Source organism: Stegastes partitus, unplaced genomic scaffold (assembly GCF_000690725.1).
Source record: "Stegastes partitus isolate 25-593 unplaced genomic scaffold, Stegastes_partitus-1.0.2 Scaffold1189, whole genome shotgun sequence".
In the NCBI taxonomy this organism is placed as follows: Eukaryota; Metazoa; Chordata; class Actinopteri; family Pomacentridae; genus Stegastes; species Stegastes partitus.
In genome coordinates, this window is record NW_007578920.1 from 198482 (window position 1) to 215728 (window position 17247).

A 17247-nucleotide genomic window follows, 5' to 3' on the forward strand; every position below is an offset into this window, starting at 1 on the left:
TTTCCAGTGCAGGCAGCACCTGTGGAGAAATGTTACATATCGATTCCACTGGAAGCATTTTCCTGCTTTAAGTTCCTCTGCTTTCATGCCACGAGGAGCTTAGTCGTTCACGCCGTGCGTTAAAGTGAAGAGCGGCTGCTGTTAAGTCTACCTCACAGCTCCCCCGATGAAGCTGCGAGCACGCCGGCAAAACCACGCGCTTCCTATAGGATGCAAATACCCAAACATTTACATTTGTGAGCTGCGCTGAGCCCTTCCTCTACAAGGCAGGATTCAGGATTTCACCATCAGACATTGATTAGCAACCCGGGGAGAGAGAACACAGGTACAAACAGCTGTCACACGCAGAGAAAATCAACACGGGGAGCAGAGGTGCATACAAACGAGTTCAAATTAGTTGTCACAAAGCTGCTGTTTTTGTTTTCATCTCTGACAATTTGCGTCGAGCTGTCTTCGGTGAAATAGAGCGTAGCGAAAGGTGAGCTGGTGTGTGCGCTCCCGCTGACACGACGGAGGACGAACGTATAAGTGGAAGACGACGGGGTAAACTGTCGAATTACAAGTTAAATTAAATGTTGTGATGTCACGAGCAGCTCACTGTTGGTGCACACGCATCACGGCGCCTCGCCTTATTTTTACTATTTCACATACGTATTTGTATAAATTATTTTTGAAGCGGCCGAAGGCAGATGGCTTCAGGCTCTGAGATGTAATTCCGATGCAGGTAAAACTAAGTTTGAGTTCAGAACATTAACTCTCTGAACTCCAAAAGCCTTCTGGCAGCTTTGAATTCATTTTATCTTTAAAAAGAAAAAAAAGGCAGAACTGTTTCATTTACTAATGCCAGAAACAGCTAAACAGCTCAGATTTTCAGCTCCTTGAGTTTGAATAATGTGCGATACACATCAGAAAGATGAACCTAATCTAAGCTGAGAGAAAGCAAAATCACATTATTCTGTATATTATATATGTATGTTTGGATATATATTGAATTTCCCTTCTTATTGAATTTCCTTTCTGGGATAAATAAAGTGTTTTTCATTTCATATTCATTTTAAAAATTGACCCCCAAAATAACTATTTTGCCAGATTCTGTAAAAAAAGAGGAAAATTTTCAGACTTATCTGCAACCACATGACACAAATCAGTGACTTTTTCTATGAACTGCAGGTTGTGTTCACGCAAAGCAGAGCTGATGCAAGTATAAAAAATGAATTGAGAGACAAATGAAACACTTGAGCAATAAAATACACGTAGAACGGCTCCAGAACAGCGTACAGAGGAGTAAGTAGTGGGACGATACATTCAACACGGTGAAACATGTTCCTAGAGTGAAATATGCAGATTTGTAGAGGTTATAAAATTATAAATACTGAAAGAGTATAATAAGTAATTACATGTAGGGACCCTGTTGTTTTTGTGGGCACAGAATTGTGCATGCTGCTTACATTATTTTCATCTTTTGTAGATAACTTTTCCTTTATCATATCGAACAAAAGACATGTTGACGTCTCTCCACGTCTAGCCTTGGTTGTGATGTTTCCATAGAGGTGCAGTGAAAAAATGTGACAGCAACAAAATAAACCGCTTCAGGGTTGAAATGTAGAAAACGACCGTTCAGCTCCCCTCATGTCCACACGCCCCGTCATGTGTGCATCATTACTAGATGTCAACATGTGTGGATAACCAAAGCGCGCACGTCTGAGAAGAAAGAGCTTCGGAGACGTGCATGTGTGAGTGTTGGCGGCCGGCAGACAGCAGGGTGATAGTGGAGGTGTGGGCGCAGGCCTCACAGTTTGTGTGATGTGCTCTGACACACAGATGGCAGCTGACACAACACAGATAGACTCTCGCTCCGTCCTCCAACACCCACCGCTCGCTACTCCTCCCTCTTCAAAATGGATGTTCTCACTCCTGCTCACTGCTACATGCCTCCATCATCTGACACCACAAACACGCCGACAGACAGACAGACGAACAGACAGGCACGTTCAAATAAACAGAGAAATATTATCTCCTTTTCCTGCTTTCCTTTCGTTACCCATTCGCGTCCTCGGTGTGACTGAAGCGTTTTGGATGAGATACAAGCACATATGCAAAGACGAAGTCACAGATGAATGATCGTCCACAGTCGCCGTCGGCGGCTCCCTTTTGTCAACAGTCCACATGCCTCCAAAATGAAAGTTCAGCCGACAGTTCCCGCCCCGTTTTTTTCCCCTACCTGGACCCTACAGAGACGTTTACGTCGCGCTGCTGGGATTCTCTCCCCTCACCTCGCCGCTAATGAACATTCTTGGCAAATGTGAAAAATGTTAATGCAAGCAAATGATGCCTATATCTGTGTGCAGATTGTTTTGAATGCCTTCCAGGCTGGAGCTGATTCACACAGTAGCCCCGTTTTCCTCAAGCCAAATCACAACCTCTCAGTTCATTACTTCTGACAGGAAACAGAGGGCTATGAGGGATTGATGCTCTCACACACACACACACACACATGCACTCCTTCTCTGCTTGTGCCTGTTCCAGTGGCATTATGAGAACCAGACTACTTGTGTGTAGATGTCCTCAGATCTTCAGATCTTCTGGTTTAATGACAACAGCTTTGGGCTAAACGCTAACATCGGCACGCTATGAAGCTCACAAATGGTGTTTGGCAGGTGTTTGCCATATTCGCCATCTTATCGTAGCAAGTTAGCATGCTAGCATTTACTAATTCACAAGCAGCCACAACATTAAGACCGCAGACGGGTGAAGTGTGTAACATTGATCATCTCGTTACAATCGCAATGTTCTGCAGGGAAACCTTGGATCCAAGGATGCCGGATTATCCTGTGGAACCATTATGTGAGCGATAGTCGGTCATTTCAGTCTGATGGTCGGCCGTGTTTAAGTGGATGGGGAGCTAAATCAAATGGATGATGAGATTTGGAGGACGGAAAGACAGCAGGAAACAGGTGCACTATAAAAAGTAATTCAGGGAACCTGTTGCCACCATTTAATTAAATGCATTCCTGCAAATTCTAATGTAATGATTTAGACAGGTCTTATAAGTTGCAAACATTGTTTTGAAGAGTTGTGTTGACACAGTGATGTTGGTAATCACACCAGCTCATTATTTAAAGTCTTTTTTTTTTTTGCTTTAGTTGATTTAAAATGAAATTCAAGTTGTGCGACTTGATTAAATTGGCTTCATAAAGTTTTCCTTGAATTCCGGATTTCAAGTTCCCAAAAACTCGATAACTTGTTTATGCTACTAGTCATTAGGTAATTGGTCATTTAAAACATCACTGATTAAAGTAGAAAGACTAATTAACTCGTTATAGATTACTGGTTGAACATAATTTCAATAGAGGTTGTCGTAACTGGAAAAGACTGATGCAAACTGTTGTGTTATTTGCTTTCTGAGCCGTAACGTTTATTTTTAGATCATGGTTAGCCTTGTGCATGTCCTGTTAACCTGCGGGACCCGTGGGTTTGGATTATCTGAAGGGATCTCCTGGTCGAGTCATTTATTAATAACTATCAGCCGATATCGAGATAAGACGCACTTTAGGTATTGTATTAGCTGTAGTACCTGGTTGTGCCACCAGGTGGAGTCTCTTACCGGTAAATACTGTTAACTCAAATCATGTGTCTTTGCCTTGAAACACCAACGTCCGCACATTACAGGGCTTCAGTATGCCCAAATTGTATCACTAATTAATCCATTTTTGGTTGATGATGCGGCAGTTATGAAGAAAATTATTAAAATTCACAACACTTGTGTGACAGTGGATGTGAACACTGGATCAGACTTAACTTTGTGCCTTTAGCTGTCAATAAACATTTAATTTATCGGCCCTGATGCTGGTCCTAGCATCCATAATAAGCTTATTAGAAAGTATCACGGGTTCAGTTTGGGTGAAAAAAAAGCAGTCAACTATGTTATAAACCACTTTCAGAACCATTGCATGCAGTAGGCTTTACTGAATCCACCATCTCTTCCCCTCTGTGTCTCCTATTCAAACACAAACACAGTTTCAGGTCCTCTCATGTCCTGCTTGTCAGTAATCTGCATTACCAAACTGTAAAGCAACCTTCATTCATCTCTCTGCACTCAGACCATAACATTTAAGCGACGAGTAGCATCGTGCAGTTGCAGATGACGGTCATAGAGACACACTGCTGCCTGTAGTGTTCCTGTAGCATAATGCTTTATTAGGCAATTTCTGCGATCATTCAGAAGCGCCGTTGCTGTTGTAAATACATCCCACACACCGAGCCTCCTTTAACCAGATATTTTCAGAGACGTGGCAGATGCTCGGCTCTCTATACGCTCAGTTGTTACTAGAGGGACGTCCAACATGCTTTTTTTGGCCCCCCTTGCTTCTGACATGAGTTCAACACCTTTGCTTGAGTCCTGGCATTCATGTGGATGTTGCTCTGACACGTACCTCCACATCATTTTGAACCCAGCACACGCCCTCCATGGCAGGGAAACGTCAAAAAAGCTGAAGGTGTTGACCCGGCCTCCAAACTCCCCACGTCCCAATGGAGGCCCAACCTCGCTACCCGCAGGACTCGAAAGATTCGCTGCCAACGTCCTGGTGCCAGACACCGCAAGACAACACCAGAGGTCGTGAATCCATGACCTGAACGGTCAGGGCTTTTGTTTTGAAAGCGCCAGGGGGACCTACACAATATAAGAGAGGTGATTTTAACCCACTGAACCCCAAAATGCACAGAAAGGCATGATATAGTGACAGAAAAACACCAAAATTACACAGTTTATCTGTAATAAGCTCAAAATTACACAGTTTCTTGAAGTCAAAAACTGTAAAAACAGAAACAGTCGTCTTATTTTCATGGGAAAATTAGCCAATTATAAGCTTAAACTCACAATAGTTCATATATGTTGCTTTACTCTACAAGTTTTATTCAAAAGATTTGCTAAAAGTTCACTATTTTCACCAGATTCTGCATAAAACTAAAAATTCTGAGCTCCTCGGCCCAACCAAGAAGCCTTCAGTGTGACGAAGAGTTAGGAGACAAATATATATGACTTTTTGGTTGAACTGCAGGCTGTGTCGCATTGAGGTGACAAGTGTGGAAGCAAATTAAAAATATAAGTAGATTTTAGGTGTATAAAGTCAGTTTTTCCAGTATTTGTAGCATCTGTGGGCACTTGGAAAAATATTGTTGATTCCAGATTTTTTTCAATTTTTGTGAAATAGATCATCATAGAAATTTATATTTTTGTGTGATTTATGGCCTTATAACTTTGTCTCACTGCACAAAATGCGTTTTTGAGTTCTAGTCGGGGTTGTGCTGTCTCCGTAGAGGTGCAGGACTTTATTGTGCAGCGAGTAAAAAATGCGAAGGGAGCAAAAGACATTCAGAAAGTGCTTGGGGTTCAGGAGGTTAATGTTGTGGCTGATTGGTGTAATTTGCATTTGCTCATAAGCAAAATTCTCCTGCGTTTGCTGCTGCAGTTGCAAGTATTGGTTCACACATCAAACTATTGGACGAAGCAAATTCATTTGGGTGTCGGACGAAAAGTCGAGCGATCATCTGAACTTGTTCCTCAAACAACAGACGATGCCGACCTCTCCGCACCCCGAACAACTTTGATCTGGTTACAAACGGACAGATTTTCTTTTACAAACAAGGTAGATTTGCACACACTGTTTTTTCTTTGTGTGTGAAGTGCACACATGCATCTGAAGGTGTGTGTGTGTGGGCAGCTGGAAGAGAGAGACGGGGAGATAGTGTTCATGCGAGTGAGATAGATAGCTGGGGTGTAGCAGGGATTAATGTGAATTTGTAACTTAAGGGCATGAGTTGCTGCTCGATAGAATCTAGAGCATCAGCTCCTTTCTGCAGGCGATGAATTTTTTTTTTTTTTTAACAAACTTCCATTGCATTCCAGTGCACGCACTCGGTTTTTTAAAGGTTACACGCCGTGGACCTGTGTGCTGTAAGCATGGTTAACAACTTGAATGAATGCAGGTTTTTGTCGAGTGTGTTTTTTTTCCCCTATTTGTGCACCGTCTTCCACCGCCGAACGCTTTTAACAGCAAGTGTGGCGGATACTGTCGCTATTGTTAAACAGTCGGTGTTTGTATGCCGTTCCAGTGTGGCTGTAACTGCAGCATGATGCACTCTTCTGCCTCTTAATGGATCTTTTTGTCAGCGCTGAGGTGTATAGAGCCCGAGCGGTTTTGTTATCTGAGCGAGGCGTTTTTTTTCGTCTTCTCCTTCCCTTTTTCCTCGCTTCTCTATTCTCTCTACTCTATAAATGCTGTAGTTTGTATCTCAGGGGAAATGATACATGTCAGTATCTCCGTGACTGACAGCCCATCCATTACGGTTTATCGCATGTGTGTGTGTGAGAACGAGAGACAAGCACGGAGGGGAAGCGAGCTCCGTCGTCCCCCACTGCAGTTAACCATATTAGTGGAGTGGCTGTGATGCCGTGGGCGCCTTGCTTGATGATTAGATTTTATCATGTGCGTGTTTTGGAGACAGTTGGTCTGTGCGGTCAAGCATCATGGGTGTACGTTCAGTTTGAACGTTGGGCATCGGACACTTAATTTTCTGCATCAATTTCTGATGAAAATGTATTTATTTGTAATAAAAAAAAGAACACAAAATTCAGACATAATGAGTGAAAGTTTTAGCAGATTTTCGATTAAAGTTCCTTTGCTTGGGATGTGGACTGTATACAAAAGACCTGTTGGTTTGAGGACTTCTGTTTTGAGGTTTTGCATATTGGCCTTTTGGAAGCAGATGTAAAAAGGGAAGGGATGGAAATGACACATCAATATAATACTGATCTGTTCATCACAAGCTAGCCCGGCATTAAAACACACCCTGTTTTATCGTTTATTTTAAACCAAATGGAGCCATAATTTATGGGTGATGCAGCTGAAAAGTTTATCATGATAAAATCTTTCATTTTAGTCAATATTGATGCTTACTAGTCATTTGTTTTCATCTGTTTTTATTAAAAGTCAGCAGAAAAAGAAAAAACACAAGCTGATTTTGAATAGAACTACTTTAAATTGAACCAAAGTAATCATTTTGATCTCAATAAAAATCACACCTCAAAACAAAAATTTACACACAAATAAAAATGCCAAAAGGAAAAGGGAATGATGTCACCTTGACGCTCATGAGCCAAACCCAGAGGGCGACCAGGGGTTTGGTGGCCAAAGAGACCATCATCAAGGGATATGACTGTTAGCAGCCAGGGAGGGAGCATGCTTGGAGTTTGTTCTCGCAGCAGAACTTCATACTTTTGTGTGCTTTCGTGTTGCATTAATGCATTTCTGTGAAACTATCAAACAATTTCCAATCTCTGGAACCCGCCCCTGTGGCGTTATCCCTCAGGCCAAATCATTCTGTATTCAAAAAAGTCTACAAACCAGCAACTGAGACCAAATAAACTTATCAGGGAAATGTTTAGTGAGGTAGCAAATTAAGTGAGACGTAGGGTAATTTTCTCATACACCTGTATGCAATAAGACTTATTTTTGTAACCAGAGCAGTCGCCCCCTGCTGGCTGCTAGACAGAATGCAGGTTTCAATTTTCAAACCCGGATGGCTTCTTCCATCTTTTACATACAGTCTATGATTAGGAGGGACAAATGCATGTGTTTTTACCATTAAGGGGGGACACATCTACTGCATCTTAACTAAAATCAACAGCTGTGATCGGCTTCTAGAGGCAGGACGAGGACTAAACACCGACCGTCATCTATCGCATTGCAACAACATGCAGCGCTTGTTCGATTCTCGTCTCACCTCCTGCATCACATTATATCACACTTACTGATTGATGTATCTCCATGTTGATGCTGCTCCGTATTCAGAAGGGAAAAAAAATACAAACACACACACACACAGAAGGCTTTTAGACGCGTAATACCACCGAGCAAATCCAGCGGCAGCCTGCATCACGGCTGACACTTTACTGCATCCATTAATTTTTATGGTGTGTGACTCAGATGTATGTTTCCTAGTTAATGTTACAAAGTGAAGGCCGGAGGGGCCGGTGAGGCTGCTTATGCGCCACATTTTCTCAGCTTGAATGCGAAGACGTCATCACCGAGTGACATATTCATAGCCGGTGAAGCCCACGTCCAGACACATGTTCCAGTTTTTCAGAGTGACATTAAAATCCCGTTTGTCTGCCAGCTTTCTGCTGACAGGCAGCATCAAAACAGGTCTAAAGAAAATTCTAAAGGGAAAAAATGCTGTTTTATAAAGCACCGATGGAAAGTAAGTCAGTATATTTACTCGAGTACTGTAGGTATTTTACTCAAAGGGAAACATTCTCCTTCCTCTTTAGTCGGCTCACATTTCACACGTCTGCGAGTTGTAACGGATCCATCAGATTCTTCCCTCTAAACTTCTCACATGGTTTCATTTCAATAAATGCTCAAATGGTTCAGTATCTCTGCAAAAATCAAAGATCAGAGACGAGCACTCGGATTTATCTGCTGTACGTTTATGTAAAGCTGAATATAAAGTAGCTTCAACCTGCAGCGGTTCCAACAGTAACCTGCTGCTGTCACGCTGATGCTTTAATATTCATCATCTAAATAAGCCATATATAAGAATATATATATATTTCAGTCAGAGGGACCAAACCAGGACTTCTACTTTAATACTTAACCTGCATTTGCTGCTGTTAGCTACATACTTTTGCATTAAATTAAGTATTTTTTGCATTGATGCGTTGGCAAAGTTTCTTAATATACAAGCTGCACTGTTAAAATGCTTTTTATCGTCAACAAAAACCTCAAAACCAAACAACAATCAGACTAGCCAGTACCATCCGTGCATAAAATCTAAAACAGTACCGTCCTCTTTGTTCCGTCTGACGTGCTACTTAATTATCCGAACATGGGCGCTGTTGTTTATTTTTAGCGAATCCCACCAAAACCCTACCGCTGCCGTAAACACTGACAAGGACAAACAATGTGTATTAATCTGCCGCCAGAAATAGTTCCAGACAAATGTTCTGTTTACTTCTGTTTGAGCAACGTTTGCTGGAAACTGGCTGTGTTTAGAAAATGGCTCCGTCTTCAGAAACAGGTCACGTATTTGTTAAAGAAAAAAAAAAGCTGCTTCCTCTGCAGGAACGACACATGTGGTCGAGAAAGAAATGGAAAGAAGTTGTCCGATAAGAAAAAAAAAACACATACCATGAAGTCTTATGTCTGTAAAGGGGCTCATTAAAGTCTTCAAATCTACTCGTCATAGAATAGATTCATCAGTAAAGGTGCTAAAATTGGGGTTGATGCTGTATTTTGAAACCAACCCACCACCTTCATGTAAATGTGTTTTGAGTGCGGATATGTAATTTAGATCATTTGCTCCCACTCATCTGTTTAACACCTCAATAGACCTGTTTTTTCTAAACACAGACAGGTTACAAATCAAAGGAGAAAGCAGCATGAAGTGTCTCAGGAAGGTGTTGGGCCGCCACGTTCCTGCCAGAACAACTTCACTGCAACCTTGTTTTTTTCAGTTCTCTACGAGGGATGAACGTCATTCTTCCAAAAGATTTCGCCTCATTTGGTGTTTTGATGATGGTGGTGGCGAGCGCTGTAAACCTCCGACAGGTTGGTTGTTATCTGGCGACTGTGAAGGTCTTAACATCAAACCGTCCAGTCGCCCCTATGGACGGAGGCTTTGTCATCCTACAATAGGAGTCATCCATTACAGGATGAAGGTGATCAGTCAGAACAACTTTGTATTGATTTGCAGTGACCCCAGCAGCAAAAATGCCACCAGATCTCCTCCCTGTAGGGGTCCAGCATTCAGGACTGGATGACTCTTTTTTTTTTTACCACCAATCTCCGCAGATCAGTGTTTTTTTTGCACCGCTGACCTCTCAAACGTGCATTTTGTCTTTGTAACTTGAGGTTTAGTGACTGCAGCCCTGCTATAGTGGCACCTCTCTGAAGCTGGCCAGTATTACCTGGACGTCTCTAGTCATTTCTAATAAATGTAAACCCAGAGGTGCTTCGATAGTGTCAGTCCCGTGTAGATTGGTGTCTTTGTGGTTTGAGTTAGAGTTTGTGTCTGCTCGAGAATTATTGAGGCTCCACTGGCGATTATGAAGAAAAATTTGGACGCAAATCCAGGAGGCTCGCATCGCTCTAACAGCAAATCCATCAGAAAAGCCGAATCGTGAAGGATGTTTTCGTGGATGTCGTGGCAGTCAGCAACAGTTTGCAGTCTTTCAACAAGCTCAGCAGTTACTACATGGCAGTCTGGTAGTATAATATCTTGGTACAGTGTCAGTAAATTAAAGGAAAACACAAACTTGTAAGAATGTGCCACATAAAACAGAGATTTTGGGAATAGTTTCCAAATCACGAGGTGTAATATTCGTCCGGCACTAATAAGTCTTGAGTAATTATCAAATTGTCAATCATCTGAGGAAGAGTTTTCTTCTTACATATCAAACCAATACACATCAAACTACATCATCTAACTTTACAAGTGCAATAACAAGTCATCTTTATAACTTTAATGAACAGTTTTCCAACCTGTGTGTGACCATTTTGGTACAATTATGCCAAATCTGTCCATGTAAAAGGTGTACATGGGTTTCTTAAATATATTTTTTTCTCGATAACATTTCTATTTGTTCCATTGTTTTTTTTTATTATGTCTAAATCCCCCCCCTGAGGGATCAAAGAAGCCTTTCTTATCCCATCTTACCTTTATCATGTGCTGTTTACCACCATCTCCAACCCTTATAGCTGTTGTCTTCCCCATAAATCTAAATCCCTTTCGTCACTATTGAAGCCAGCTGAGCAGCCTTTGTGACTGAAGCTCCTGCCATCTGTGCCCCTACAATGAACCCTCCTTCCAAGTCATTCACTTCTTTTTTCTTTTGCCACCTTGATGCAACATCAGTATAACTGCTCAGCATCTTTTGTACATGCCACAGAGCCTGATTGGGTATTAATTGCTTAATTGTACCTCACTTTGCACCTGTGTCGAAGCATCTGCCTTCGTTTCTCCGCTCATTTGCTCGGCGTTTTGTTTTTTTGTTTTTTTCCTTTAATCTGTCCCCCCCGTCTGCCGTTCTCCCTATAGTTTGCTGGCTGATGCATTGAGGTCGGATGTAAATCTTCAGGTGCACCGAGCGGAGCAGCCAGGCAGGTGGAGGAAACGGCGAATCCGTCTGCTGTCAACATAAACAAACATGGCAGGTGCGACTGCATATTTTCCACGGCAACGGTCCAATTTCACCTGTTGTTCCCCGACATTACGCTTCTTATCCCGTCTGGTCGCGGCGGAACAAAGGCCAGCGAGACGTTAGCTGGAGCTCTGACGTCTGATCTGCGTGGGTTTGCCGTACACCTGGCTGACGATGAATTATAATTGAGATTCGTCGACATGTCGAGCATTAACGTGTTGCTGTGTTGTTGTTTTTTTTTTCATCCAGATTACATATTCAGAGCCGAGTCTAATTGAAACTCTGGCATGTTTGCTTCATTCAGAATCTCTTTCTCCGCTTCCCGTCAGTCTTTCTTTTCCGTCTCTCAGCCGACATAAAGGAACACAATCCTGCATTGTTTGCTTTGCTGTAACCCCGCAGCTGCATTTTCGAGATGATTGTCCCTGCGTGATGAAACAAGCCCTGTCAGGAGCTACAGACGATTACATGGCTTCATGCAGCGATCGGGCTTTGTGTATAAACACTTTAAAAAAAAAAAAAAGAGCCCATCGACGCAGCGCAACATGTTGATGGGTAAACTCCTACAGTGTCTTAGCGACAATGAAGAATCTGAGCTTCAGAAGAAGGACGGATAGTCTTTGTTTTTCGTGCGGAGTCGAGCTCCTCCGACTCCTTTCGCCTCGCAGATATAATCGAACCACACACGCCCACTCCGAGTCTATTTCGTGTCAGTCCGAATGTCACGGTTCATCTTAAACGCTTGACGGTGAATCACACGGCGTAATGAATTCAATAAGATTCGCGACCTCGGAGACGCCGAGTTTCTTCTTGACCCGCACGTGTTGGTCTTCATCAGAACTCCTGACCCTTTTGACCGTGCTGTGTTTACATTAATGGGCCTTAAAAGCTCCTTTGGCTGATCTTCAGAGAGAGACGAGACGCGTTAATGTGTGAAGGAGTTGGACCGCTTATTTAACGCCAGAGATTTCTGTGTTTTTTTGCCTTTTTTTTTTTTTTTTCTTTGATCGCCGCTTTGAAGTGGGCAAAAAGATGATGTCCTGCATTTCAACATCTATCAGAATATAAAGATGTAACAGTCGCAATCTGATCATTTCATCGGCCTACAAGCGCAATCTCGGTTGTTGAAATTCAATCGTACAGCCGAGCCCCGATCTTTTTCATCGCCAAATTTTGGGTTTATGATAAAAGTTTATTTAACCAGTAGGGGTTTTTTCTGGCTGGAAATAAGAAAAAGAAGTGACAAAAGATGGTAAAACCCAGTGTTGTGTTGGTGTTAATGACAAATCTGGACTATTTGTGTGCTTTTCTTTGTATTTTTTACTAAAAAATGCAACTCCCCTGCTTCAAATTGAATACTTTTTTCAGAAAATGCAGCCTCTATTCCAATCCAATCACTTCCAGCATATTCTGGAGCGTTCTCATGCTCCATAAACCGACACCAGCAGTATCATGGCTAGAACCAAAGGGCCTGGTGAGTTTCTTATTAGGGTCCATCACCGAGAGGAGCTGCACCGTGTGGCTGCTCGGGAGACGAGCAGAAGTCACATTCAAGTGTTTTCAAGTGTCAAGAGGCCGCGGTGCAAAGTGTCGTCGAAAAAGTACAAGGAGTTCCACGCTGGGGAGAATCTCAGCGAGCTGCCGGGAAGACAAAAGTGACTCCTGAGCCGGCAAGAATGGAAGAAGAATGTAAACCAGCTCTGGTGGCGACGTCTCAATTAGACGCCGAACGAGGCTGGTCTCCACGGGGGATCGGCTGGATGAGAAGGAAAAGCTTCTGGTCGACAGTTTGGTGGTCGGATGAGGTGAAAATGAAGTTGTTTGGTTAAAGAAAGTAGAAACCCCAAGAGCACCATCCAACCAGAAAACCTCATCAGAGCAAACAGCGTCGTTAGAAAAGAGGACGGCGTGAAGATTCTGGAGGACAACATCATTCATTCTGCAGAAAGAAACGCATCCTTGGGGAGCATCGGGCCTTCCAACAAGAGGTGAAGAAACAGAAACAATGCGAAGACGTTAAAGACCGTCGAGAATGTGTGGAGGAGCTGAAGAGCAGAGAGGAAACCTTCAGCCCCAAAGAGAGGAGGAACAAAAGCCCAGAGGAGACGAGCAGAAAGACATGAGCGAGTCCAAGAACTGTTTAACTGAAGACGAAGACTTCTTTTGGACGCACAGATGATCATTAACATCACAGACACAATGTTTGTCTTTTATCTCTCATTTGTGTCAGTTCCATACATGAATCCCTTTAAATGAAAAATTGGCACAAGCATAAATAACGTTCACTGTATATGGTTGCATAAATGTTTAATTCTCAGTTTAAAGCCGTAGCAGCGTTTTCCCAGGGGAACATATCCGCCTCTTTAGCAGACAAACACCAACTAGCTTCACTAATTTGGGCTTTTTCTCGGCTCCGAACGGTTCTCTGAGGAGCGACTATGCATGACTGTGAGTGTTTAGCAGAAATCTATGCGTTTCTCAACATTTTCTAAACATCTATGAGTTTAAAGAAAAGGCACATTTTCTTTTATTCCAAGTTTTGATGCAACAAGTTCCACCAAACGAGTCTTCCCTCGTACATCCTCCCCTCATGGCGACCAGCTGTTTGTTGGACTTTTCCCGTAATCAGCATCGTTCGGCGGCGCCTGACCCTTAAATTTATGAACCTCCTCCCGATGTGGTCCGAGAGGTAATTACATCTGCCGGCGGAGAACGAGACACGTGTTCGTCCTTCTTCTCTCAGCAGGGCTCAGTTACTCAACCTGACTCGGCCGCTGTGTGTGTCTTGTTTAAACAGCGCTAATTGGCACTCTCGAGTGTCTCCAGTCCACCTTTCCTGGAGTGGCTTCTGTGTCGCCACTTTCTCAGACTGACAGTCGATTTAAAGCCGCCGTCGTCCCCCCCTACCACCTCCATCCCTCCATCCCTCCTTCTCCTTCAGCAGCTGTTGCCAAGGACATTATCAGACCCCCTAACGGAATATTCCCAAAGGCTAATTCGCCCATCTTCCTCTCGCACTTTATCTAACAGCCTTCTCGCAGGAAGGTGGATGCAATAAGTGCTTCCAGGTGTCATTTAAATTCAGCCTGACTTCAAATGCCACAGGAGCTGCTGCGGTAAAGCATCTCTGCTCTGAAAAAAATGTAAAAAAAAATGTGCCAACCTGTACGTATTTAACCGGCGTCTTGTAAGACACCTGTGCGCTCGACCCCCGGTGTAGAAATCAGGAGTTAAAAATCGCTTTTAAGTGTCGTCTCTCTTGGGGATGTTGGCTACACTTTTTTTTTCTCAACAAAGGTGTTTTTCTTGTACAACAAAGGCGCAACCTTGATTAAGCGGGCCTGCTTTAGTCTGAATGGAAGCGTGTTTTAATCACAGATCCTGGATGCGTCCGCGCCTCTTTAATGAGGCCTCCTCCAGCTGGAAGGCTGTCGGCGCCGCCGCTTTGATCAGCGGCCCGCGGACGGCGGATTACACCGCTAACACGCAGCGCTAATGGAGCCGCGAGCCGAGAAACACAAACACGCGTCGAAGCAGACGAACACGGATTCTAATTTAGGAAATGTACGTACGCTCAACCTCTGGAGAGGCCACGGTCGCCTCTAATTCAGCCCGTCGTGTTCATCTGCCTGGGTCGGTCGGAGGCAAATTAGAGTTCATAAAAACACACATTTCTGATGTTGACATGATTTCTGACCATTTTTATAATTTGTTTTTATAGTCATGTAATTTCACACCTTTTTTCTGTCAGCCTGTGAAAACAATTTACCAGTTTTCAACCCTCATTATACGGTTTTTAACTTCAAACAACTACAAATATCAATAAAATAATATGTTTTGTTCTGTACTTTTGAACAAAAATGTGTAATTTTATGGTCAAACGTTGCACAAGAATGAATTATTATTTTATAAATGCTCATGTTTGATGTGGACGTTACTGACAGTTCTGATGTTTGGTTGTTTTTACAGTCAACATGTAACTGAATAGTTTTAAAACTGAACATCTGTAGGAAAAAAAACCTGTTTTAAAAAAAAATGATTTGCCCTGTTTCAGTCCTTAGTATAGTGCAGATGAACTGGCACATATCTGCAAAATATTACCTTTTTAACAATACTGTATAAAAAAGAGAAAAAAGAAGAAGTTTAATTTTATGTTCAAACATTGTAAAAGAAAAAAAAATCCCCATTTGATCAAAATCACATCATTTAAAGTTTAGTTTTTCATTTGTTTTTACAGTAAACAATAAATGTACGACTTTTTTTCTGTAATCAGAATGATTCTTGAAAAAATTATTTCCCATTTTTCAGTTCTTAACATACATACGTTTTCAGAAATAACTGAAAATGTCTGTAAAATATTTGCTGATACTGTAAAAGAATGCATTAATATTAAGAAAAATAAACATTTTTCATTGGCAGTTTTTAATCCTTTGTATACTGCAAATATACTGGTTAATAACTGGAAGATAACAAGGCTTTTTTTTTTTTTTAAAACACAGTATTTAAAAAAAAAAATGTAATCATGCAGTCTGACACTGTAAAAGAAAACATTTGGAGATTGTTTGTTTTCTGTATTTCTATATTTGACCTTTTTTTTTTTATAGTTAACATGTAATTTAAGCCTTTTTTGTAATTAAAGTGTGATGACTGTTGAAAATAAAATCATTTACCAGTTTTCAGTTCTTAATATGAAGAATTTTTCTTTTAAATACCAGCAACTATCTGTAAAATAAGATTTTTTTCTTGATTTAAAAATATTTTTTAAAAAACGAGCAATAGAGTAGAAAAGCAAAAATAGTGTAATTTTGCAGTCAAATACTGTAAAAGGATGAATTTAGAAATATAAAAATGGAAAACATTTGATGTGGTCATTACTTACAGTTCTGACCTGTTTTTTTTTTGTTGTTGTTGTTGTTTTTTTTACAGTCAATGTTTATTTTATTTGCATTTTTTTCTGTGTGAACCTGAGAATATATGTAAACCAATTTCAAAAATGTTTTACTGATTTTTAATCCTGAGTATTTCTAATTTTTGCCTCCAAACAACTGCAGATATCTGCAGAAAGCGTCTTCCTCTAACTCGTCCCATTGTGTTTGGCCTCTTTCATCTGCCTGCTTCTGGGTTGACTGAGTTTCAGGCTCGACGTTGGAAGTCTTTGCCAAAGATCGCTCAGAGAGAAAGGTCCAAAGCTCGACGCTGACACGCAGCCCAAACTCCAGAGACTAATGGCTTGTAGCTCCCAACATATGTTGTTTTGTGTAATTGCTTTAATTGCTGTCATTGTACGTAATGGTTGGTCTTTTTCATCTTCCCTGGTGGTGTAGGCATTCTGCTAATTATATCTGTCAGCCCTGCAGCCAAAATGAGCGTTTCACTGTGAATTCGGAGCAGTGGGAACTTTCAAATCAGTGTTTCTGTAAACTGTTGGTGTGTGTGTGTGTGTGTGTGTGTGTGTGAGTAAATGACTGACTGCTGGGTGTGAGAGTAGCTAATGAATCATTAGGCTGCTCCTGGAGCTGTTTAATGGAAGTGGGGTCGTGACTTTACTCATCAGCCGAGTCTGAACTTTGACCCGCGTGTTCTTTTCTCTGCTTTTTAACTCGGCGAGGTTAAAATTTACAATTAAAAGTGGAAACTCAAATGCCAATAAAAAAAAAAAAGAAATAACATCTAAAAGCAAAAAAACTGTTGTTGTGTGCAGGTACGACACCATCACCAACCAGTGGGAGACGGTTTCTCCTCTGCCCAAGCCGGTCCACTCGGCGGCGGCGACGGTGTGCGGCGGGAAGGTCTACGTGTTCGGAGGCGTGAACGAGGCCGGGCGCTCGGCGGGCGTCCTCCAGTCCTTCGTGCCGCAGAGCAACACCTGGAGCTTCATCGAATCGCCCATGATAGGTGAGACGGGCGGCGACGCTTTCTGGTTTGGGGTTGTTGTTTTTTATTTATTTCACGAGCCCCAAGTGAGGAGATGTTTCTGTTGGTAGCTTCACTTTTTGCCTCATGACGGAGTTGTTTCCTGTTTTTCCTGAGATTTTTTATTTTTT

General features: G+C 42.0%; 1 protein-coding gene across 1 annotated transcript in view; it reads left to right on the plus strand.

Annotated features, from left to right (window-relative positions):
* The window catches only part of klhl29 (kelch like family member 29), a 226224-nt gene that overhangs the window by 182196 nt on the left and 26781 nt on the right, over positions 1-17247 (plus strand). The window contains exon 13 of the mRNA XM_008297122.1: positions 16905-17098. Within this exon, the coding sequence (XP_008295344.1) occupies positions 16905-17098 (194 nt within the window). The remainder of the gene's footprint in view (positions 1-16904; positions 17099-17247) is intronic.